Genomic DNA, 25906 nt, shown 5'->3' with positions numbered 1-25906 from the left:
AAGAAACAACAGAGCAGGTCTGCATGCCTGCTCAGAGCAACCATGCAGTCTCAGCTGTCTGGAGTCTGTGGGCTGAACTGAGCTGTAGCTACATGCTTAACTGCAAGCTCAGCATTCAAAAAAGGACCCATTAAGTATGTTTCTCCTTTAGAAACCCATCAGGAAGTAGTGCAACAGTATGAAATCATATCCATTAGAGGGTGTAATGAATGCTCATTACTGGCAGGCCGGGGTAAGTGCTGGCAGGACGTGACATGACATGAGACTGAGGAACAATGTCATATGTTTTCCATTGTATTTGAGGGTTTCTAACAGTTAAGGAGGTGTGTGTGTGTGTGTGTGTGTGTGTGTGTGTGTGTGTGTGTGTGTGTGTGTGTGTGTGTGTGTGTGTGTGTGTGTGTGTGTGTGTGTGTGTGTTTGTGTGTGTGTGTGTGTCCATGTGTGGTACTTACTCCTTGGGTGGGTTGAGGTCTTCAGGTCTGGTCTCAAAAAACACTCTGACCTCCTCGCACTGGGAAATGTAGACCGGCAGCTGAATGAGAGCCTGCAGGCACAAAAGATAGCATGAAACTTATGGTAAACACACAAAATGATTAGTACAATTAGGCATCCATAATTCAAAGAGCAAGCAATGCCTACATACAGTATTTTCAGGGCATTTTCAGACCAAGTTTCAGTCTACTACCCTCCCATGTGGGGAGAAATGCTACGTTTTGCACATCTGTCCAAATAACAATTAAAGAACAGAAAAGATTTCTTGATAAAAGCACATTAATAATGGGTTTAAATTAATCATCTTCTCTTTCTGCAGTTTTTTTTTTAATCACACCAGCTGATTCTGTTCTCTGTCTCTGGTCCTTAGCTTAATCCATTGATCCGTCTCACCTACCTTCCTCCCTCATCTCATGCCTCTGTGGAGGATCACTAGCAGTAAAGAGATGAGCCCTGACAACATGACTGGAGATGAAAGACAAACAGCCACATTCAGTTTTCTCGTTATTAGTGTGATCTCACTCTCTCACGCACGGTTGGTCGTGTTATCACAGTCTCTGTCTCCAGCCCTTTCTTCTGTTCTCTCTTGAGTCTGTGTTTTATCTGTTACTCCTACTCTGTCTTTCACTCCCTTTCAACCAAACCACTAAATGGCAGCAGTGAGAGAGATAATCCCCCCGACAGCTTGATGCCCGAAACCAAAAAACAGAATAAGGGCTGCCAACAAACCCCATAGTGACTATCACTTTCAGCTGAGGGAGCTAGACCACTCCTGCTTCTCCTTTTGCTGGCAGGCAAACCTCAATACTATCCATCAAGCTTCCTCTGCTGGCCTCCACCTCTGATTTTAATACTCCTAAGTGTTTCAGTTCTGTCCTTTAAAGGGAGCAGAGTCTCTGTCTCTCTCTCACACTCTCTGACACACACAGATATAACATCAGGCCTGAAGGATATGGAATGGAAGCCAAAGACCCAACCAAGGTGTCCTTGTCCCATGCGGCACATTGCCTTGTCATACTTATGACCAATCACTTGTGTGGAAGGAAATGAGTGTGACCACTGCCATGGACAAAGTACAAGTAGTGTTTTCAATTAGCCACAACGTCATAGGGAGTGAGTATGCATATGTGCTTGTTTATTCATGGCACATACACTACTGCTAGTGCTAGATTATTATGTTTTTATATGACCTCTAAATCTCCCGTTTACAGTTCTTTCCTCCATATCTTGAGACATCTTAGCTGATTTGAGAGTTTTTATTGGTGACCTCCAGAGGACCCTCAATGTCCAGTCCTGCAGCCCAAAATACCGCACTGTGCCTGGGGTCAAAATGTATCCTGAACTGGCTATCCTCTCCTTGGATTTATTCCTCTCCTCATGTCAGCCTGTGGCCCGTCCACTCATTACAATTCTCCCCAGGGACGAGACGGGAGAGAGGCTCAGGGTACATTACTGCAAATGGACTTTATGGGTGTTCTTTACAGCAGGCAGCATTAAGGTAATTGTGTGTGCCTGTGTGTGCCTGTGTGTGCCTGTTTGTGCGTATGTGTGTGTGTGTGTGTGTGTGTGTGTGTGTGTGTGTGTGTGTGTGTGTGTGTGTGTGTGTGTGTGTGTGTGTGTGTGTCTTCTAAAAGGATAAAACAGGTAATGGAAATGAGAGATCTACTTGTGTATTCTCATAGTATATTGGGATTGTATGTCTGTACATTCTAAATTTAAGCTTTCAGAAGATGTTATATTTTTTGCATGTTACTATTTTAAAAATGCATCACCTGCTTAAAAGCAAGCCTGTTTCAAAAGGGCTATCTGTGAATATATTATAAAAATAAAGCATTTTCTTTAAAAAAAACTAAAGACTGCTGGAATGAGAACAGAGGACGTTTTGAGGTATTAATTATACATTCTGATGCTCCACTCACAAAGACTCCTATGTATTGACAAAGGAATGCCAGGTGGCAATTGCATTATTACTTAATGGATAAACAGCTTTTTGATGTAATGCATTTCATCAAGCTGCATGTCTTGGTTTGTCCTCCTGGCTCAGCAGTCTTGATTTTACGAAAACAATGTTTTTTATTTACATGTATTTCCTGACTTGAATAAAAACACAAGATTTCACAACCAGGGAATTCCATATGAGTCAGGTTAAAGCCTCAGCTTTACAACAGAAGGGCTGACTCAGCTCTTCTCCAAGAAAAACATGAAACGAACCAAGTTTCACCTTGTCAACCAAACTGCCTACGGGGGTGGATGAAAAGGCCATATCTGTGGTAACAGTCAAATTTAGATTTGTTACAGCAATTGCTGCAAAACATAGTATTCACTACCAAAGTTGAATTCTGAGATCAGATTTGCTATTCTGCTATTATATTGATGAGTGATGATTTAAACTGTTATCAACAAACACTGTTGATATGAGTGTAAGTATTTGCAACCTTGTTTAGGCTTTTGTAGTTAAATGAGAAGATATCAAAGAGATAACTCCTCATTTCAGCTAAATTAACCAGCTGTTCCTCATCCACGACATGCTTTCAACGTCAGCGACAGGAAGAAAATAAAAACAGGGCATCCAACAAAACTTCAGCTCAAAACTGAGCGCTGGATCACAGTTAGGACACTCAAACTGATTTTGTCACAGATGCTCCCTCTATAACATTCAGTTAGGACATGGTGTTACTATAAACTACATATTCAATACTGTATACTATTTCTTTTGACAAGTATAATCTGAAAATATTAACATGACTTAGCACTAAAATATCAATTTGACAGAACCATAAAAGTCAATTGAAGACTGATTACACCTAAATAATCCTCTATAGGTAAATGCAATTATTGTAACTTTTAAGACATTTCCACAGTAACAACTTTGACAACATCCACACCACAGATATGAACCACCAACTCTACCCATTCCTCCCCCATATTCTTATTTTTCACGTAAGTGGTTAAAGATGTTGTCCACTCCAGATGTACATTCCTTTAACCCCAGACGACACTTGTGAAGTAGAGCTGTACATTCACCAGCCTCCAGTCCTCAACATTGTCTGTCATATATAAAAGCTTTTCTCTTCTGAAGCTTTATGAATTATCGTTTTTCACCAAGGAAGGGAGAAGTGGCAAAAGGTCTGTCCAGCCACTGTATAACTTTATCAAGCACTGAACTATACAGTGATGTGTTCACAGGCCTCTTTATGCAGAGAAGAAGTGATCCCAAGATGAAAGAAAACAGTTGAAAATACAAGAGGGCATGAGCAAGAGTCAAGTCAGAACTAGTAAAAACATCCTCAAATTTCAGAAATAATTGTGTATGGTTTAGAGGCCCAAAGGCAAACCTGTAACATGTAACAAAAACACAGCCTACGGGTTGTGAATTTGCTGACTAGAGCAACCTCAGCACCATTCAGCTCTTTGCTTTTGGCATGATTCTCTGCTGATATTTACCACCACAACATGAGATAAAACACCAGCTCATCCTCCCTGCTATTTCTGGATAACAGAGCGGCAATTCCCACCTAGATCATGCTTTGTGGCCAGGATGTCCACTTTGTAGCGATCTCATCACAATGATCCCTGGTTACAAAACAGACGTAATGCTTAGTTACTGTAGACAAACAGTTGGCAACCATCCTTGAGATCCAGTGATTAATCTGTTTGCTAAAAAGCCATATAATGGGCTGGATAATGTACATGTTTTAAATGATGTCTGTTTTACCTGATGGAAAAAGCGGTAGTATTTACACGGAACAAGCACCACAATCATATTACTATACTCTACAAAAGTGGAGTCCACCATTTCTTACTTCTATTACAGACAGCAACCTATAAATGTAGAGGGATCATGAGTGTTTACTGTACATTCGGGTAATATAATGACATCCTACTCTCATGTAGCTACATAGAAAACGTGCTTAAATACACTATTGATCCCTTGAGAGAAATTCTCCTTTAGTTTGTCTCTTTTTAATGTGAGGTCAGAGTCCGCTACAGAGCACCTGTCGAGCTTCTAGGGCACCTCAGCAGGGTGAATGCTTGCTGTCACAAAAGCTTGGTCTAGAGAGTTTAGAGTGGCTCACACCACACAGTGCCAATTTAGAAGGCAAGGACAATGGCATTATTCATACAACTGTTCTTGCCACAATGTAATCCTATAAATATGTTGTGCAAATCTCGCCATGTGGCTATGAGCTTAATTTTAATGAACCACATGTTTGATTTATTTATTTATTTTCAACTTCAATGTCTGTGAGTCTGTTTGGCAGCTGTTAATATTTAACAAATGAAGGTAACAGCTACAAATATGACAAATTGTGAAAAATAAATATCAACAACCACACATAAATTCTCTTGAGACCAGATGGTCTGGTATCTCAGTGTAATCCACAGTGTGCCGGGGAAAAGTTGCTCATATTTACATAGAGGGCATGAAAAGATTATTTTCCATTTTCCTGTTTATGACTAAGTTGCTACAACTTGGGTGGGATATTTGCTTTTCTTTTTGCCTGGGCACTGCACTTTCTACCTTAATTTCAGTACTATGTGCTGATGAACCAAATGCTCACTGGTTATTATGGTTAAGAAACATGACATATTTTTATGTTACGGTTATTTTAAGGGACAAAAATATTGCCATTTTTACTGACTTCAAAGACCCATTGTTCAGTTTCTGCATCACCTAGAGTGTTTCTGACACACTGGCTTTTCCAGCAAGACCTCGTCCATGGATATAGTCATTTTTATTTGGGTTTCCTGTTTTAGGCTTTTTTTTCTCCAAAACAGGGGTGGAGTGGGAAATGTTAAAGGTAAATATACTCACCCTGCAGTATTCATTGATGGGCCTCAGCCTTTTCATGGCCACATCTCTGATGTGGCTCCTCCTAAACAGGATCTTCCCTGGAACAAAGTAGGAAAAACAGACTTAGGAGACCATATATTACAAAAGCCAAACATCAGTCATCCTTGTATGATCATCATTATACAAACTGTTAAAATGTGTATGATGCCTAACTTGTATTTTTGAAAGAAATATTACCCAGGGAGCAGAAATAATCAATGTCACTCAACTGATTTTATATTTAGCTGATGCCCTTATTATGAGAAACTTAACAAAAAAAAGTTATGGGTCCATTGAAGGACAATAAGGACATAGTGGCTTTTATAAAACATGGTCAGTGAATTAGCATGCAGACACAATATAGTCGTGTCATCAATAACACTGACAGCACAATGAGGTGGCTAAGAAGCTAGGTGAATAGTTGGCCTTTCTAAGTCATGAATAAATGATTTTGGGAAAGTAAATTATGTCTGCATGACAGCTTAAATGCTACTTGCCTGTTCTTATCTACAGGCACAAATAACCACAGGCAAAGGCAAGCTGGGTCGCCATAACAATAACAAGAAATGGCTACAAATAGGCCTTTTAAAACACTCTCCTAGCTTAGCGGTATGCAGGAAATATGAGAGCCAACATCTATTTTCTACTTGTTTTAGCTGCTGAAGTTCCTCCAATAAATGCACAGAGACAGCTCTAATGCAAACATAGAAACTGGGCAAGAAATCAAGGCTGTAACAAGATCTTGAGTACAAAAAGGAACATGTTTTGAGAAGGTACTGTACCAGCTCGATCAAAGGGTTATGGTATTTATTTAGAGAGAATTTAAAGCATACTTGCTGAAACATGAATCTATCTCACAGGAGATTACTACAGCACAGTTGACCTCCCTACAGAGCCACCTGTAGCTCAATAAATGGCTTTTCTGCTTCTTTAACCCATACAGCTCAATACCACAAGGGTTTGTTCTATTTTTGTGTATGAGGTGTACTGACGAAAAAATAGGTACAGGCGTGATCATCAAAGTTTATGCAAAGTTTATTTACGTAATATAATATTGGTTCTATGAATCAAGACTGAAGAAAATAATGAAGAAAAAGAAAAAACAACAACAATATTAAATATAATAGATGTAAACTGCTGTGTAGATAGATGTGTGGTGACTTCTTATAAAGACTTTAGATCTCACACACTTAATACCGCAACCATAAATAACCACAACCATCTAAATTTAACTCTGTACTCTTGCAAACCATCCTGCTCTGACTGCAATCCACTAATTGACTTGGATGGTCGACAAAACCACCACATAAGTCTATACCTCCTCCATATAGTATATGACTTAAAGATAAGTAGGTACTATAAAACATAAAGAGAGTGTACCCTACTTTAATATTAAAGACTACAAATGTCTGTGAATAAGGAAACCTGATTGGTTTGTAGATGAATGTAAACTCAAACAAATGCTATAATTGGCTGCTCATCTGAGCTAATATTATAAATAGGTGGATCAGTCAAAGTCGAGGGTGTTCCTGTAGTGCTGTTTTTGTTGTGTTTAATTAACTATGTATCCTGAAGACAATGGTGAAGCCCTGGATCTTTCACCAAGGGCCACCAGCTGGTTGACATTTTTGGTTTGAGATGAAATGTCAACAGTTATTGGATGTATTGTTTTCATGGTGACAACAAGATAAACCCTTTTGATATACCAAGTTACCAAATTACTACCGTAACGATACCTACTGGCTAATATTTACACACCAAGGATCAAAAACAAACATTAGATTTCAACATGGTCTGACCAGCCTCATTTTTCCACAACATTTGTACAGATGAGAACAGTGAAGGAGGCTATGAAAAAGAGATTAAATAGACGAAGAATGGAATAAGACATTACAAATCTCCAAGGTGTTGGCAACATCTTGACAGAGCAGCCAAAAGGAGACAGTCTGGCCAGCTCACAAAAACTAAAGAGATTTCAAAGTCAACCCCCGGATGCCTACTTCTCCTCCTCCTCTCTGTCTCCTTCTTCCTTTCCTCCCCTAGTCACTCCTCAAACAGAAAGCTTTCTTGACGGTTTTCCAAAGCTCTCTGGGGTCAGGAGAGAAGCACTGACTCAACACTGCCCACTCTGTATGCACAGCAACTCATGGGTGCAGCCGATGAAAAGGGCTTGTTTTGGGAGGGAAGGTGGGGCGGGGCGGGGGGAAGAAAAGCTGCTGCCTTGTTGCCAAGGCTCAGGCAGGGGAGACTTTATGGCAAATATGAGAGCCAGCAGTGACCAAGGGTATCAAACAACTTTTGTAGGCAGAGTGAGGGAGGTAATTGGAGACAAGAGATGGACAGAGATGGGAATTCAGAGAGGGTTGTTTTTACACATTTCACACACAGAGAGTTGTTCTCAGCACTCACTTCTTAATCACTAGACTCACCACACATATACCTCCTGTTCGTTCACCCTATACTGTCTCTTCAGAGGGATTTTTGAGTTCTTAACTTAACCTTAACTGAGCATATGGACTCAAGTCAGACTTACAAACACAACACTCAGGACTTATCTTGACTTTGATTAAGTGCTCAGAGACTCCACACAGACTCCCTAAAGACTTGCCTTGCGACTTGTAAGCAAACATATTAAAGTTTCCAGTTTTTACCTTGGCAAATCCAAAATAAATAAAATAATAGTAATAAAAGCAACAAAACTGTGTGTGTATGTGTGTGTTCTTAGGTTAGTTGCTGACCAAAGGCAGACATGACTTCATAAGCTACACAAAAAGACAAGTCTGCTGCTGGTGCCCCACATACAAGACAAAACAACCAGTGATAGTGCGCCCCTGCAGATGAAGATGATATGAATGAGGCATGAGCAACAAGGTGATACTAACTGTTCAGCTGAGTTGTGTCTTTTTCTGATAACTGGGGAATGTGAGTTATTCAGCTTTGCAGAAACATATTTGACCTGCCCAACATACTGTGCCTCTTACTGCAGCAGGCAAAGAGATCCCCAGCCACAGTTTAGCTGGAAAAAGTAGGAACTGTAGATCTATCATTATGAGGGGAAAAAAGTCAAACCAAATTACAAATGCATACATGTGTATTTCTGTGATCCAAGTTCACAAAAGCAAATGACCTCTCTTATCATGCAGGCGCCCTAAAGAAACAGGCCCACATTCCAACTTGAGTTTTTACTCATAGTTTTTAAGAATCTCAGTTTAAGGTAATTGCCCAAATGAATATCAGCCCTTTTTCAAAGGCTAACCTGTTGACACTGTCATGAAGAGCATCGTTCAGGGCTCTAGGATATCTAAGGTTATCTAAATGCCAGGTCTGAACTCTGCACATATATCATGTAACCTTCAGATAACAAGAGTCAATGTCCTGCACGAAAAAGAAAAAAAAAACAGATGGACAATTTTTAGATCTTCCTCTTACAAAGTCAGGGATGGAATCAGAACAAAAAGCAGCAGCCAGGCTTTTGGTGTGTGCACCTGGCAGAAAACACAGGGCAGAAATTCAGCCCTACACACACATGCAGACAAGCCACTTTGCTGATGTGGAGATACCAAAGAAGTAAAAACAGCTCGGGGCCTTGAACAAACCAAACCATGAAAGGAAAACCACTTCCGTGTCTTGTTAGTTTGGTCTCAGTCCACAGCTCAGACTTTTGCTCTGTAAGTGAAGGATTTTCTTGGCTGTCAGGAAAACTCTCCTGCAAATCAGACATTTGCATGGATTCCTTCTCAGATAGGTGCCTGATCTTATCTATGATTGGAGACTAGAAAGGATCCGTCTCTTAAACCTCACTATATTCTGGCACTGAACATGATGTTTTTCAGCAACATCCTGCCACAAATGCTACTAGTTTCATGATAACATGAACAGTCTAATCAGCCCTTAACTTTGGGTGTTTTAGCAGCTCCACAGGAGCAGCTGGAGATTTAGTACCTTCCGCAGTGACCGCTGAAGTGCCAATGATGACCAGTGGCACTTCAGCGGCCACTTTCTACCACAGAAAACAGGAAGGACAGATTCAACCAACACACAGAGCTTTACTGCAAGACAGTAAGAAGGAATCCTTGAATGATTTTTCATGGGGAATAGATTTTGAGACATCTTCAATTTCAGGCTCTAACAGTAAAAGCAGGAAGGAAACAGACAGTTTAATGTAAATGAGAATGTGTAATAGTATCCATGGTCAGTATGCTTTGTCTGGCTGTATTGGGGACTAGTAGGGGATTCAGTATGAAAAGCAGTGTTTTTCTATCTTTCTTCCCTCTTCCCTTCCTCCCACTCAGAGTTCATCAAACAGCCTGAGTGTGCGTGTGTTTTTGTGTGTGTATTCTCTCAATGAGTTCCAGACCTGCATGGCCACAAAGAAATCTTATCCCCCACCCGTCCAGAGCCTGGTAGGGGAGATGTGGGTGGGGTCTTTGGGTGAGGCTTTCTTCCAACATCTCATAAAGGATTACTTTAAACAGGATACAAATCTCAAACTATTTCAAATGGTAATCAAGCACACCCAAAGCCCTTATTCAAAACACAACTTATTTGACATTTGTACTTGTGGGAACATAATGGGAAAGAAAAAGAAAAGAAAAACAACATTTTGGCAATGCTGGTCAGGATTTTCCCAAGATGATGATTCAGCCAGGGTAAAACTCATAATGAATGTTATGCAAAGTAACCTTTTAATTGTTGTATTGTCATGTCAAAATGGCAAAAATTCATTGTTTTACCCAAAGGCCACAACCCTAATTTATATGCAATGTCGACTATGTCTATGGTTCATATGCTGAGAGATCAGCTGAGTCAGCAGAATGTTTAAAGAGTAGATAAGGAGACATGTTATTTCTTGGTTCACAAAAAAGTGATATTATGACCAATTATGGTTGTAGCAGATTGTTCTGTTTGGTTCCTTTGTATGCAGTATGCAAACCCAACACAATATTCTGTTTGCCTCCACTTCATCCACAGCCTATCAGTGAGTCACTGTTGTCCACATTTTAACCCAATGTGCGTTAAGTATTTTCTGACAGTGAAATCAAATGGAGCAGGAATGAGACAAGGACATGGCAATACAGCAAGGGGGGGGGGGGGGGGGGGGGGGGAGTACAGAGTGATTAAAGTCATAAACCATGAGTTTGGTGCTCTTTGTGTATTGTTATATGCATACTTTGGCAACATCTTATCATAAGTAGGGCTGCAACTAACAATTATTTTCATTATCATTTTTTTCTTATGATGTCTTGTTTTGTCCATCCAACAGGCTATAATCCAAACTGTATTAATATGAAACAGGAAACCAGCAGCATTTTCTAAAATGTCAGAAACTGGAATCAGCAAGTGTTTTGCATTTTTCTTGATATTACTAGATTAATTATCAAAATAATTCTTCCTCTATTTATTCCAAACAAATCACAATTGTGTGCATGTGTGTGTGTGTGTGTGTGTGTGTGAGAAGGGACTTTAGGGGACACTGTTTGTTCAACTCTTACCTGGTAGGAATGGAATAATCCTGCGCTTAGGGTCTTTTTGGCCTCCTTCCACTGGGAATTTGTCCAGCAGTTCCATCTGAAACACCACAATCAATTAAAACGTATTAACACACAAAGTATTTACACAAACACACACACAAACACACACACACACACACAAACATGTACTTCACATTACACACAACAGGAAAGCTGAGGCTGGAGAGGAAGGTTAATGTTTTTTACAAATCAGCAGTTCCTACAAAGAATTTGGCCAATAAAAGGAAGGCCTGCTGATGATTAGGAATGTACTGAACAGATGGTATGGTTTTTCCTCTCTGCTTCATATGCTGCTGCAGCTAAGAGGCTGTTAGCAGTAAAGCACCAATGACATAGTGGAACATTTCTGTTTCCATCATTTTCAAGTGGCAAAGAGCAGCGGTTCCCTGTCTCGATCATTATTTTTCTTTCTATTTAAAACTAATGTTTGTTGTGATCTTCAATACTTGCCTTTCTCCCTTTGTAACATTGATCTACATGTATACAAAAAATACATATGCGTGTGCATGTGTTCTTGTTTGTGTGCATGTGTGTTCCTCCATTCTCTATGCATCTGAGGGCAATTAAATGACACCTGGCCATACCGACCAATTAACTCTCTCTTTCTAATGCACTTTTCTGACCATGGACCTGCACCGTATCTTCTTTTATGAATCCCTACATGGTGCTTCAGTGCAAAACAAAACAAAACTGAAACACTTGACTTGCTTAAATGTTTTGATAGAAGAATGTTTAGAGATTTCTTCGATATTGCACCCAGATTACAGAATTAAATATTTAAAAAACATTAAGACAAGACTCACTTTCTCAAGCTAATTTTATTTGACTGCAGGAATAAATTGTTATGGTGATTCAAGTGTTTCATTTCTCTGTAGAACCAGCCAAAGCTGTGCGGAATTTATTGAAATCACAAGTTCAAACTAAACTCCTTGTTAGCAATTGAGATGAGCAGCATTCTAGTTACTCCACAGGATTATTTTTGTGTTTTTGTACCATGTTTTTAGACAGAACTGCCAGACAGTCTTGTACACTTTGAATACACTCACTACTAAGTGGTGCAGGTACAAATGTTCTGACTTTTGAGGTAACGCTTCTGATCTAAAACAGTAGCACAGAGAACTGGACTGAATTACCAACCATGAAAAGCACAGAGCACTTTGGTTTCAGTGTTGTCCTTTTATGCAAATGATTGACTAAAGGGCAAATCTCCAAATTATGGAATTCCTCAGTTGAAGGTGCTTCGAAGTTAGTTAAGTTTTAACAGATATCAGAGTGACACCAGACTGTATGTGTATCTGTCCCAGAAGAAAAAACAAATGTTAAGCTTTAAGAAGGTCAACAAATGCAGTTAGAAGTGGGGCATGTGTACTATGAGAGATTAATACTCTTCTGGCTGTGTTCTGTTCAATGTCACCCTGATAAAAAAAGATTTATCTATTACGGCTGTGCTCCAGAGAAGCATGTAAGAAAGAAAGGAATGGCTCGCAAACTATCTGAACCAAGGATGATTTTCATTCCTTTCACTGCTAAATATATCTAAACCTTGACTTTCCCTCAATGGCTAAATTTCAGAATTTACAATACAAAGAGTGCATGTGTATGCATCAAATCCTTCATCAAACATTTGTTTCAGTATGAATTTTGATTATTCTAGTCAAGTTTATAGTTGGGATTTCTGTGGTACAGTATTGCCTTGTGCTCCTACTAATAGTCTAAATATGTTTTTTCTTCTGTGTAATCATATAGATTCACATCAAATCTCAGAGAAATCAAAATGAAGTGTCCTCTGGCAAATTTGAAAGAAACTAAAAGTTGTATTGAGCCAAAACTATCAGACAAGGACAGAGGGAGATGTAATATGAGGTGAGGTGATTGAGAGGTTATGGGAAAGGCAGAGACTTGTGCCAAATGTATTTTCTAATGATTTTTATGGGCTGTCTCAGTCTACTCCGGAGCCAAAGAGGTGTTTTTTGCCATAGAACAAAGACTATCATAAAGTTAAGACAGCCATATATTAACTTAACAGCTAGACGTTGATATCTCTTCAATTTTGTAGAAAACACAAATGGACTAACAAACATATCACACCATAGGCATTTTGACAACTTGCCATCTTTCCTATGATTCAGACCAAAATAAATGGAATGAAAAATAAAACAACAAAAGTGTCTCGCTGGCATAACAGCCACAGTGTGAAAGGACCACCCCTGGTTAGTGATAGATATCTAGATGTAAAAGAATCAGTCATAAGGGAGAGACATGATATATGTCTGAGCGTAAAAGAGGATATATGTTTTACAGGTGAATAACTGTTTACAAATCTTCCGAAAGACACCATTTGCCGTTGTTTTCCCCACTTGATTTTATTCCTTCATTAACTCTTCATCTGCCTTCTCCTGCTACTTAATGTCCACTTGTGTTAGTTTGTGCAGAAACTTAATTTAGTTTACAAGAGAGGGAATCTCCAATGAGCCTCACAGGCTTCTGTGTGAGCCCAACAATGTATCAAGCATGCCCAGAAATAAGACACTGGCTTTAAAATCTTAAATCTTATTCTCCACCAATGTTTGACTAACTCGACCTACCCCCGCCTAAAAGGACCTTGGATTATTTTTCTTCTCTTTAAAAATGAGCAAAACTGGCCAAACAACAACAACAATCAGCCCTTTGTGATAAATCCACAGTATAAAATAAATAAAGATAAAGAGATGAGTACAATAAATCATCCAATAACATTCTTAGCTTTCATACTTTGATGATGACAGTCAAACATTAGTTTTAGTACTAATGGTGTCTCAGTAAAAAAAGAAAGAAATCAAAATGGGTTTCTTCCCCCCCATAAATCAAAACTTTAGATTAGATATACTTGAAAATACAAATAAATAAATGATGGAGGGAATACTATTAGGCCCAAGATGAGTCTTCAGGCAGGAATATCAAGCCAGATATGGTTGCAGTTAAATTACTTCTCATTGGCTCTGACTGTAAAAGCTCAGCATCATAAAGTTAAAGCCACAATTTCCTCTGTTAAACAAAAAACAATGAAAAGTAAAGGGAGCCATGAACCCTCTCTGTCTATAAAAGCAAGACAAGGGAATAGTTGAGTCAGTCCACTTTAGTCTTCAGTCTGTAGTTTCTTCCAACAAAGAGTGGGGTAAGGGTGTCATCACTGACACAGCACCACCTTAAGAGAGGCAGTATTAACACAGGGACAGGCAGACAGACAGAGACAGACAAACACTGAACGGCCAATGCCCCACACACTGTAATTGTTCCCATGTGTGTGACTGTGAGTTCAGACACACCCAGTCCCTATGTCTACTCTAACCCTTGCATTTACTCTGTAATCAGAACCACTCTGACAAGAAAAAAGGCATCTGGAGGGAGTAAAGACGTCTCTTCAAAACACCAGTTACATCATGCACTCAATATCAAACCTTCATGCTCTGCAGGAAACAGGAGGACAGGAGAAGGCGGAGTACAGTTGAGCTCCACATGACTTTCCAAGTCTATTCTGAAATATGTTATTGTAAATGATGGCACCAAGTTTATTTTAGTTAGAAAGAAATGCATGCCACATGAAAATATGTGGACATCACTCACTGATCACATTAAGCAATTGCTTAACAGAAAATAACATAACAGAAATTATATTCTCAGGCTGTGAACTAGTAAATATATTGTGTACTGTGCTATATATTGTGTGCGTGGACATCGGGGGCAGTGCTTCTGGATTGGCAGACTGGGGTGGTGGTCCCTCTTTTTAAGAAGGGGGACCGGAGGGTGTGGTCCAACTATAGGGGGATCACACTCCTCAGCCTCCCTGGTAAGGTCTATTCGGGGGATATTGGAGAGGAGGGTCTGTCGGATAGTCGAACCTCGGATTTAGGAGGAGCAATGCGGTTTTCGTCCGGGTCGTGGAACTGTGGACCAGCTCTACGCCCTCTGCAGGTTTTCTTGAGGGTGCATGGGAGTTTGCCCAACCAGTCCACATGTGTTTTGTGGACTTGGAGAAGGCATTCGACCGTGTCCCTTGGGGAGTCCTGTGGGGGGTTCGCCGGGAGTATGGGGTATCGGACTCCCTGATACGGGCTGTCCGTTTCCTATACGACCGGTGTCAGAGCTTGGTCCGCATTGCCAGTATTAAGTCGGACTTGTTTCCAGTGAGGGTTGGACTCCGCCAGGGCTGCCCTTTGTCACCGATCCTGTTCATAATCTTTATGGACAGGATTTCTAGGTGCAGCCAAGGCGTTGAGGGGGTCCGGTTTGGTGACCTCAGGATTGGGTCACTGCTTTTTGCAGATGATGTGATCCTGTTGGCTTCATCAGACCGTGACCTCCAACTCTCACTGGATCGGTTCGCCGCCGAGTGTGAAGCTGCCGGGATGAGAATCAGCACCTCCAACTCAGAGTTCAAGTACCTCGGGGTCTTGTTCACGAGTGAGGGAAGGATGGAGCAGGAGATTGACAGGTGGATCGGTGCAGCGTCTGCAGTAATTAGGACTCTGCACAGATCCGTCGTGGTGAAGAGGGAGCTGAACCGAAAGGCGAAGCTCTCGATTTACCAGTCGATCTTCGTTCATACCCTCACCTATGGTCATGAACTTTGGGTAGTGACCGAAAGAAGAAGATCGCAGGTACAAGCGGCCGAAATGAGCTTCCTCCGTAGGGTGGCTGGGCTCTCCCTTAGAGATAGGGTGAGAAGCTCGGTAATCCGGGAGGAGCTCAGAGTAAACCTGCTGCTCCTGAGCGTTGAGAGGAGCCAGATGAGGTGGCTCGGGCATCTAGTTAGGATGCCCCCCGGACGCCTCCTTGGTGAGGTGTTCAGGGCACGTCCCACCGGTAGGAGAGCTGGACGAAGTGGCTGGGGAGAGGGAGGTCTGGGCTTCCCAGCTTAGGCTGCTGCCCCCGCGACACGACCCCGGATAAGCGGCAGAAGATGGATGGATGGACTGTGCTACAGCTCTAGAAATGCTATCCATACACCAAATACTGTAGCAATATCTAAACATTTGAAATCCAGAAAATTTCACAGTGGAAATGGAAACCCACTTTGAACATAAACTGTTAGAATCCATTAACAACACACAGTGTGTTAATGGCAAAGCTGACACATCACAGCACAATCCATTAAACAAAAAGAGAAAAAAAAGTTTAATTTCAGTTTTTTCAGTCTCTGTTTGAATAAATGTAGACCAACAGATCAGAGGTAAGACCTAAGTTGAACATCACAGGAAGAACAAACCTTTTTATTGTCAACATGTCACATTATCAGCCTGTTAATGTGCAGAGTAATGCTGTAAACCTTTTAACACTGTTGTTTCATTCTAACAAATTCTTGCTGATTCAGAGACTAACGTAATCTTCCAAAGGGCTTTAATTTGTCTAGTCCATATCCGCTTTAACCACATTATCAGCTCTCAAATAAAGATCTGAAAGGCACCACAATCTGGTGAACAATGGCTGCTCTCTGTGCAGCTTGGTAACAGTCTGATTCTTCCACTCAGTCTACTGTACATTCTTGTCTGACATCATTTTTAACCCATTGCAGGCAACCGTATAACCACGACATCCCACATTAATGGTACGCTGAGCTGTTGGCCCATTGAAGACTGCTTTCCAGGTATAGTTAATGTTTGGATAGATGAGTAAATTACTTCTATTTATATGTTATGTCTGTTTGTCTTTAGTGCTCAGGTTTTCTAACCTGTTTAATATTAAGGTATATGTCAATGTTAGTATATAGTAAACAGTAAGCAAAATCTTTGGGGATACATGGATGATAATGGCACCAATTATGTTAAGCCTCTTTAATATGAACAACCTGGAGCTATCCACTGAGAAACAGTGGGATGCTAACACTAGAAATGGACAGGGTCTAGACAATTTTAGTTAGTCTCCTGTAGGGCTATTTTGTTTTCATGTATCCATGTCCAGGTAGGTCTGAATCCTGAATCCTTAACTTGAGGATTTTCTCCCTGATCCCTCTATTCTACTATTCTCTGAGTATAATTCAATTGAGAAACCAGTAAAATATATTTTTGGGATAGGTACCACAGTGTAAATGGTATGGCAACATTTTTAACAAGCTGACAGTCTATCACAAGACGTGAAACGCAATTTCCCACTAACCCTAACCCTTAAGGCTTCAAGTCCTCAAACCTGAGAGGCTGAAACCATCCATTTTTGGGAAATTTTGCTTGGAAAATTATTAAAACGATTATTCCATTATCTAAATAGTTGCAGATAAACTTTCTGCCTGTCGACTAATCAATTAATCGACTAATAGTTACAACTCTAGACTCATTTACATCTTTCATTAGTTCTACTCTTCCTTCTAAATTCTAATTTCTTCCAAACCCCACAGCTCCAGTTTATAATGAAGGCTTTCTGTTGAAAATGTTACATCTCAAAGTCAGATTGGGATTATCTAGATGAAATCATCAGGGTTGTTTTTTTCAAAATTTGGAAATCTCCTTCCACAGCCACAAAAGGCATTATGTAACAAAGCTCCTTGTGACAAGTATAGTGAACATTGTGTATTAAATCGGCAGAGCCCCTTTAAGAAGCCAGAGGGTAAGAAAATAAAACAGGGCTCCTTTTTACATCTGACTTTCTGTAAACTTAATTTGTGCTTCTTCTTAAAAATGTGATAACTTGGCATGGTGTTTTGTATTTTATCTTCATCTATCAAAGATAATTTGAGTAGATTGAATAGTTTTGGTATCTCTGATATTTTTTAAATTATTCATATCAGTGTTTTCTTTCACAATATTAGAGTAACAGAGTTAAATGCAGTCAACAGCATCATACAGTTCATCTTTTAACATTCCCTGAGTAAAAACACATGTTTTAGCTTGTTGTTCCTGGAACAAAAATGCATTGCTTAATAGGGGTGTAACAGTATGTATATCTTTCCCAAATGGTCATGATTCCGATATCACGGTTCGGTACATGCAGTCATATGAAAAATAGTTTAATAATCCCTCTACTCCGACATGCAAAACAACAATTCTAGATTGAGTTCTGTCCAGGATGTTTTGGCAGTGCACCATTTTTGGGAAATTTTGCTTGGAAAATGCTCATGGATGTATGCTAGCCAGCCTAGCCAAGGTAGACTGCTTACCCTGGTTACCCTATGGCGTCACTGCTGTCAGAATGACATATTTAAGACGCAGTACACTGACCTAGTGTAACATTGTATATAAAATATGCTCCGTTATCTCTGTAGTGAAACAATACTGTGTCTTTCCTCTTTGTGACGGTCGCACCCCTCCCCTCTCTGCAACAGTTGTATTTTCATTGAGTGAATCCCTTCAGAACAACTATGAAAACGAAAAAATGTAGTTAAAAAGTGTGAAAGTAAAAGTAGGTTTTGTCCCTCTGATTTATTATTATAACTGACATCATTATACTATTAATACTGAAGCATCAGTATGCAAGCAACATTTTACTGTTGTAGCTGCTGGAGGTGGAGCTAGTTTGAACTACTTAATATACAGTTAGACCATAAATCATCATAAAACAGCTGTCAGCAGGTGTTCTGACTCCTTGCAGGAAACAGACGGGATGTTTTCCTTTTTCCACTGCCGCTCAAGTAAACTGTTTCAGTAATACTAACAGCCAATGAGCTTTTTTTAAACTGCTGTACTGAAATCGTACAGTACAGTAACCCCTAAACCAAGGTACGTACTGAACTGTGAATTTTGTGTACCCTTACTGCTTAAGGATACAGGATGTAGGATGTAGGATACATACATACATTTTATTCAGAAAGCGGCCAAAGTTACAGAGAACACGCAGGAAATGAATTTGCTTTGTGAAATGCGCACAACAGGCAGCCCCGAAGCTCTAAGAAAAATCTACCCTACCCCCCCTTTGAAGGGTTTTGCTACTTGATTACTGCAGATGGAAAATATGTGACAGCTGTGCAACTCCGAATAAGCAAGAAGAGATGTATCAGATTTTTCCTACAGCTTTAAAGTAAAAGTGTATCCTGTATCCAACGCAACTGGGAATGCTGGAAGACTAAGCTTGTGAAGTTGAGTGGACACGTGTGCAGCATGGAAACTGCTCTTTGTGACATGGAAATAAAATTGCAAAGCCAGTAGGATGGCCCCATGGCAAAAAATCTCTACAGTTTCCATCTTTCTGTAGCAAAGTATCAGTCTATTTCTGCTCACAGTTTAAACACTGAACAAGTGCCAGCAATAATTCTGTCCCACCATGGAGTACATCACCCAGTATGGATACTTAACTCCCTAATGCCGGTTAGGGTGAGCAGCTACATAAACATGCACAGACAGTATCTGCCAGCAGAGACAAACAGTAGGTCTGGGTGTTAAAAGGTAAAAGATGGGTGCGAAGTAGCAGAAATATCTTGGGTGAGAAGAACATCTGGCTTGTTTTTCAAGCATTTTCATGAGGTGTATGCTGTCATACAGACAACACCAGTAATTACAAAGAAGTTTGAACCATGATGCAGGCCTTGTTGCAACAAAGACTATGCATTTAATGTGCTGGAGTTAATTATATGCTATTTTCGATTATCACCTCAGTTAACAGGTAAACACTTGAAGGTATGACGGCAAGATAATCATTACTGGGTGAGTTAATGTAGCACAACTACTTCTAAAAATTAAGATTATAATTACATAATGACACATGTATGTTTTCGCCTCACTGCAAAACTTAGTCTGGAAATAAAAGAAACTTAGAATGCCTCAGTCACATGCAAAAGATAATTAACTGATAATAAAGCAGGTCTATAAAATCCCTTTGTAAATGTAGAAAACATACTGCATAAAGAACAAACTTGTTGGTATGAATACAAATTCTTTGGTCAGTGGTCACACAAAAAGTGCATGCATCAGCTGTCTGAAACAGCTGTGTTGATGGGATATAGTGAATAACACTTCCTGTCTAGCAATGAAGTGTTGCAATGACCAGTAACACTTCATATGTCGCTTTTACTGTATTGTTTCATCTTTTCTTTTCTTCTTTTTCATCTTTCCTTTCCTCTGAAACACAAGACTGTCACTTAGACAACATTTTCCAATTACAGAATGAGCAATGATCAGAGCTAATTGGAGAAAGGCAGGATAAGACAGAGGAAAGCAAAGAAGGATAACAGGAAATGAAGAAAAGTCAATGAGGAGAACTGAATGACTCAGCTCTATGTCAATATCCTGGCCAGACACCTGGAATGATGACTGATGATATCAAAACCACTGCTTTGTGCTTTATCACAGTCTACACTGTAATAGGTTAAACAAAAAAAAAACCTTCCAAAGGATTAAGAAAAACTATTTCTTCAAACTAATTTGCCACATAAAACACATATACTCATTTTATCATAGAAGAGCTGATGAGATTTAATGGACTCCAACCAGACACTTTTCTGTGAGAAATACCTCAGCCTCAAGGTGGCTTAATACATTAATGCCAAACCTAACAGGAGATAAGACATTGGCTTGTAATCTCTCCAGCTGGGTTTATCTATATCTCCCTCACCAGTGAGAGCCCACCCACAGGCTGTCAACACAACAGGAAGCAGCTGAATGGCATTGCAGGGGTGAACACCAGCGGGGAATGTCCTAGCTGAAAATATCTCATATATACTCATCTGACTTAGTGCCATTGATCTAATACGGTAAGTCTAAGCAATGTACTGGCAATTTGAGCCTGTAATAAGATGAAGTATGGATGAAATAAGCATGAGATTAGATTGCTGAAAACAATCAGTGATACTGATTAATATTTGTGGATGTTTAAAAGGGGCGATTGCTTCATCTGTAGCTAAGACTCGTTGCTTAAAAACTCACTTATTGGAAAAAGTCTTCTCACATTTCAAGGTCTCCCAATCTCCTCGTCTTACCTGGGCAAACCACTCACCAAGTCCTCACAATCTTAATTAAAGCCAAATACATCAGATCTTCAACAACACTGTCAATCAGCATAAGTTCCAGTCCAAAAGCCCAGAAACTTTAATTAGTCACACAGTAATTAATCCAGATTTTAAAAGTCAGCCAGCACAAGACAGAAGATGGCATGCAATAATGTATTAAAAACACTACATCAAGACATGACAATGTATTGATATAGATTTTAGATATTGCAGAGCCCTGAGCTGTGCTGTTACATCATTTCCAGCAATAATATACATTATTTCTCTCTTAAATTCTCCTTTAGCCATCTTTCCTATCTTTCTTTTCCTATATGAAAATGCAACTGAAATTGTGTGTACCAGTATAGAGCATATTAAATAATAAGAAAGACAGATGAGAAGGATGACATCTGTTCTTGTGTAGGAAGATATGAGTAGTTTAACAGTTGTTGCAGTACCTATTGATTGCCAATGTTTCAACAGTGAGCATAGATGACTTAATACCCCTTTAAATCAGTGAACAGCAGACAAACGTCACTTACTCAATGTGTTTATTACACAACAACTATTACAGTCAATAGTTATACATATACAATTTTAGTTTGGCAAAGCTACAGAAAGGTGCTATGGTTTAAAAACAATTATGAGTGTAATATGAGCTGATCTATAAATAAGACTGTTGGCAGCTTTTGCAGGCTTTTAATCACACTGATGAAATTAGTATTGAAATAGTTTAAATTCCTTTAGTTAGCATTACATTTGCAGCCTCAGAAAGTCTATAGGTGGAGCATTATGATTCTTTATTTCAGTGCTCATGCTTTGACCATTCTAATCAATTAAAAGCAATGTAATCCAATTAGGTTTGACGGTATCATGCACCTTAATTGAGTATGTGCTCATTAAAAGCAGTTGCCTTTCTGGATTTCCTGGAGTCCATGCTCTCTAAGATCAAATGTGGCCAGGGCCCCAGATCCATTACCTCTGAAAGAGGAAGGGAAACTAGGATAGTAATGAGATTCCCTCCTCATGCAACACGCACTGCCAACATGACGTTCGAGAATGATTCAGACATTTCTGTGGTCATCAGTGCGGTCGTCATATTCATCACTGTCCTCTATTAACCTCATTGGGACATTTTCCGACTCCTCTCGCACAATATAATTACCAGTGTCATATGGGTGGGGCAGGGACAACTTGGCCACGAGTACTAGCTCAGGGGGACGGTGTTGTATGATGGAGACAGTACTTCCATTTTCTCCTTGACCTTCGGGGTACTAGTCTTCACAGGTGGAAAACTTATAACCTGAAACACTGAAACATTCAACTGCACAAACACCTACACTATAAAATCACATACCTAAATTACACTGACACATGTACTCACCTGCAGGTCAAAAAACTTGCTGTAGCGTCTGTAAATGATTTCTGTGCTGCCATCGCTCCAGGACACTTTGATGATGTAAACCTGGAAAAACAAACAAAGAAAAATAACTACAACATTTGACCTAAAAACCTGTTATTATTACCAACAACTTGACAATTCAGTCCGCCACCCTTCCCCCACCCCTTTGGGGCATCACTCCTGACTCATATTGCCAGTAAATGGCAGTGGTATGATCCCTACTGAGGTTAGCGTGAGCAAAGAGAGAACACCCTTGTCAGGAAGTCAGGAAGTCAGGCAGTAGGCACTGTCGTCATCCGTTCACATGAACATCACAGGAATATCCGATTATTTCACTTCCCAGACGATTTTCATCACTTCCTGCTGAAGAGGAAGTCATTATCCTGTATGGATCCAGCGGATTTGACTAGTCTTTTAAAAAGTGCAGCTGTGTGAGAAACAGTGTGATGTCAAGTGTTGTCATGAAAGCCTGGGCAGAAAAGAAACAGCAATAGAAGCATGATTCATGATTTGGATGTAATGTAAATATAAATGTAAAGCATTACCTCATATTCTAAATGTATGCAGAGAACCTTGACAACATTAAATATAGAAGTATTGTTGTAACTTCTGTGTCATTTGCAAAAATAAAATACACATTTCCTCAGAATAACAACTTCAACAGTTGAACATAGGGCATCTAACCCAAGGCATCTAGCTTAATGGTCACAGTCTGGAGGCTGAACCCCAATCCAAACAAACACAGTCCTTTATTTTCCTCCCTAAAGAAAAAGAAGAGAGGAGAGGCAGGGAGGTGATTGGAAACTCCCTGGTGGCTGGCTGTGTCTGGCTGAATGCGGTTGGCCCAACTCCCAGACCTTCTCTGGCCTCGCTCTCTCTTTCAGGGCACTAAAGTCAGATATGGCCATGGAGGGCCAACTGCCGGAACTATATATGCCAGCAAGGAGCCCTTCTTCAGAAAATAAAAAGGGTGATATCTATAAATAGTTTACACATTTTTAAAATTCATGGTTTATGAGCAAAAATGCCATTTTCAAAGTACTGTCTTATTGTTTAACTTTAGTTATCTTGGCTCCTCAAGTCATGAAAACACTGGCGATAAAATGTTCTCATATCTTTAAAAGTCTCTCGGGGGTAGGTTCAGCTCAGATAAGTGGATAGGCTTTGAGGAGCTTTTTGTACTTCTAACCACACCTCGGGTTTCGTAAAGGTTTATGACGTCAGGCCTGCGTGTGTGGAGAGAGCGGCACCAAACAACATGGGCTACACCAGAGAGCAAACAGACAGATGGAGAAGACACAGGACCTCAAGAACTCTGTGTCCTTGACCACTAACACTCACAGCATGTAACGTCTGTTTGTCCTTCAACCCAGGCATCATTTTCACACATACATGAATGTAAACCAACATATGCATACGAGTGCACACACAGGCACACACCATGCATACAGAACGGACATGAACACCTGCTAAGCCTTTGGCAGTGACTCTCACTGTTGGCCCTTTACATCAGATGACATCATGATATGTGTTGCTTTAAACTGAGTGTGTACACTTTTTTTAGACAAACTCAACCACATGCATCCTTCACACAAAGTTTCACAAACAGCTGACAAAAGCTCCATTGTTTATGAATTGCAGAAGAGTAAGAAATGAGTCTTTGTCTTTTTGACATTTTTGTCTCCCACACAAGGTCTGCAGTGCCAATGGCAAATGACTGTTAAAACTAAATAAAATATCCCCAAATTCTTACTCTATCCATCCATCTCACCTGGCCTGTACACTGTAATGGGACTATGGTATTACAACACAGATACCCAAGAAGTAGCACAGATACTGGATGGTGGCAGAGACTCTGTTAATGAGATAATCATGGCATTATCACCTGTCATCTCTTATAGATGTCAGGATAGCATCACTTTGAATGTCTCTATTAGCCAAACCACAACAGAACTAAAGCTATTAAATGCAAAAACGTGGATAAAAGCAAACATGTTTGATTAAAATAAAACACTAAAACTGGCAGAAATGAAAACTGTACTGAAGAACTCCAGTCATAACACTATCATATGGTAATGTTTAGGCCCTTCCCCTTGATCTAACATATTGTGTTGACTGTGATGACCTTTATGAACTCTGTCACTTATACTCCCCAGTTACCAGAGCCTGCAGGTATGTTTTTCTAAATAAATTGGAGAGCCTGGAGGCGTGACAAAGCTGGGATGCTCAATTTGAACTCTCTCATGAGGATTAGACTGGATGGTTTGCAGACTGGACTGATTTGCCTATTAAGATGTTTTCTGGGACCTTCGTCTATGATGACACACACGTGGCAGCAGACATATGAGCAGCAAAGACATTTTATTAGACTACAGACAATGTCCTTATTCTCATTTATATACTGAACTACTGGTAGTCACTAAATATGCAGACTAAGGAAAGGAGCATTGGTCACATGAGCCAGAGCAATAACAACACTGAGTTCTTCCCAGCAGTTGGAGACAAAAACTTTTAGGTTGTTGTAGGCCCAAACTAAGATCTGATGAAACCAACATCACTCTATACATTTTAACACAACATTTAACCTGGATAATACAAAAGAGCAACTTACATGACACCAATTGAATCTGTAAGTGTCAAATTTAGCCTAAATGTTTATTGTCTTCACTTTTTGGGAGTTGCTGGGACCAAATAAAACCGGCTGCTACATTCCCCTGTGGTAAAAACTGGATAATGTTAAAACACTGTTGATCTACAGAGTCTTAACTTCATCTGAACTTTAAACACAAATCCTACAATATTGTGAAACAAAGCCATATTTTGACCATCAGGCCATTTCGGCTGACTTCGTGAGCTGTAATTTGATACTGTCTTTGTTTTTACTTTACCCAAAAGGAGTGGGAGAAAAAACTGCAGAATAAGCTCGATCTGTTGCTCAAATCATGCAGCAAGCCCCCGTTGTTGTGATAATTAAATCAAGCTTACGTAGTGTTTGTTCGGGTTTCTTCTCTTCTGGACATCTTGCACTGTTACTTCTTGCACGGTGCGCCGTGGCATGATGATCACTTCAGTAGGCTACGTCCCCGTTAAAAAAGAAATCACAATCCCCGGTTGGGTCTTTAAGAGCGATCAACCCCGGTTGAGAAAGTTTGCACCACGACGCTTTTTTGTCATCCGCGCCGCTCAGATTCGTCACCTCTGAATGCAACAAATGTGATTTTTTCCGTAAGCCAGCCTACGTCAAATCTCCCGTCCAACATTCAGCCGTTCTGAAGCCAGAAGTTAATAGTCGATCGGTTCTTCGTTTCACCCCCTTCTTGTCCCGTCCCGCTGACGGCTCCAACCAAACTCCCAGCCTATCCCAGCTCGCCCACTCCCATTTGAGCAACTGCGACGCTCCATTATGCTCCATGGACCAACCCTCCAGCGTCAGAGCAAGTCTCACAGGCTGCGCAGGAGCACTCCTGTCCAGGAAAGGTTCACATCCACGCAGAGTTAAAGCAGTATCATGTAGGGTGTGAAGAAGCATACCTCTGGACTTCTACCATGCATAATCAATAAAGAACAGATTCAAAAAGGAGAGTGCATAAATCCATGGTGATGAAGAAATGATTTGCCTAGTAGGCCTACTGAAAGGCATCATCATGCACAAAGGAACATTCATTTTATCGTTGCTCTTTATTTAGGACCACCTGATATTGTCACTCTGTCTCCACGTTGTAGCACAGGGGCGATTCTAGGATCAGACCTTTAGGGGGGCT

At 40.2% G+C, this 25906-nt stretch overlaps 1 protein-coding gene across 2 annotated transcripts in view; it reads right to left on the bottom strand.

The window, feature by feature from the left end:
- The window catches only part of sh3pxd2b (SH3 and PX domains 2B), a 39818-nt gene extending 14324 nt beyond the window's left edge, over positions 1-25494 (bottom strand). For both annotated transcript variants that reach the window (XM_062433250.1, XM_062433251.1), the window contains exons 1-5: positions 25131-25494; positions 22128-22208; positions 10819-10894; positions 5309-5385; positions 453-544 (exon numbers count right to left, since the gene is read on the bottom strand). In XM_062433250.1, the coding sequence (XP_062289234.1) occupies positions 453-544; positions 5309-5385; positions 10819-10894; positions 22128-22208; positions 25131-25202 (398 nt within the window). In that variant the 5' untranslated portion in view covers positions 25203-25494. The remainder of the gene's footprint in view (positions 1-452; positions 545-5308; positions 5386-10818; positions 10895-22127; positions 22209-25130) is intronic.
- Between the last annotated feature and the right edge of the window lie 412 nt (positions 25495-25906).

The sequence above is a fragment of the Scomber scombrus genome, chromosome 14 (genome assembly GCF_963691925.1).
Source record: "Scomber scombrus chromosome 14, fScoSco1.1, whole genome shotgun sequence".
Lineage (NCBI taxonomy): Eukaryota > Metazoa > Chordata > Actinopteri > Scombriformes > Scombridae > Scomber > Scomber scombrus.
This window is presented reverse-complemented; position numbering and strand designations above follow the sequence as displayed.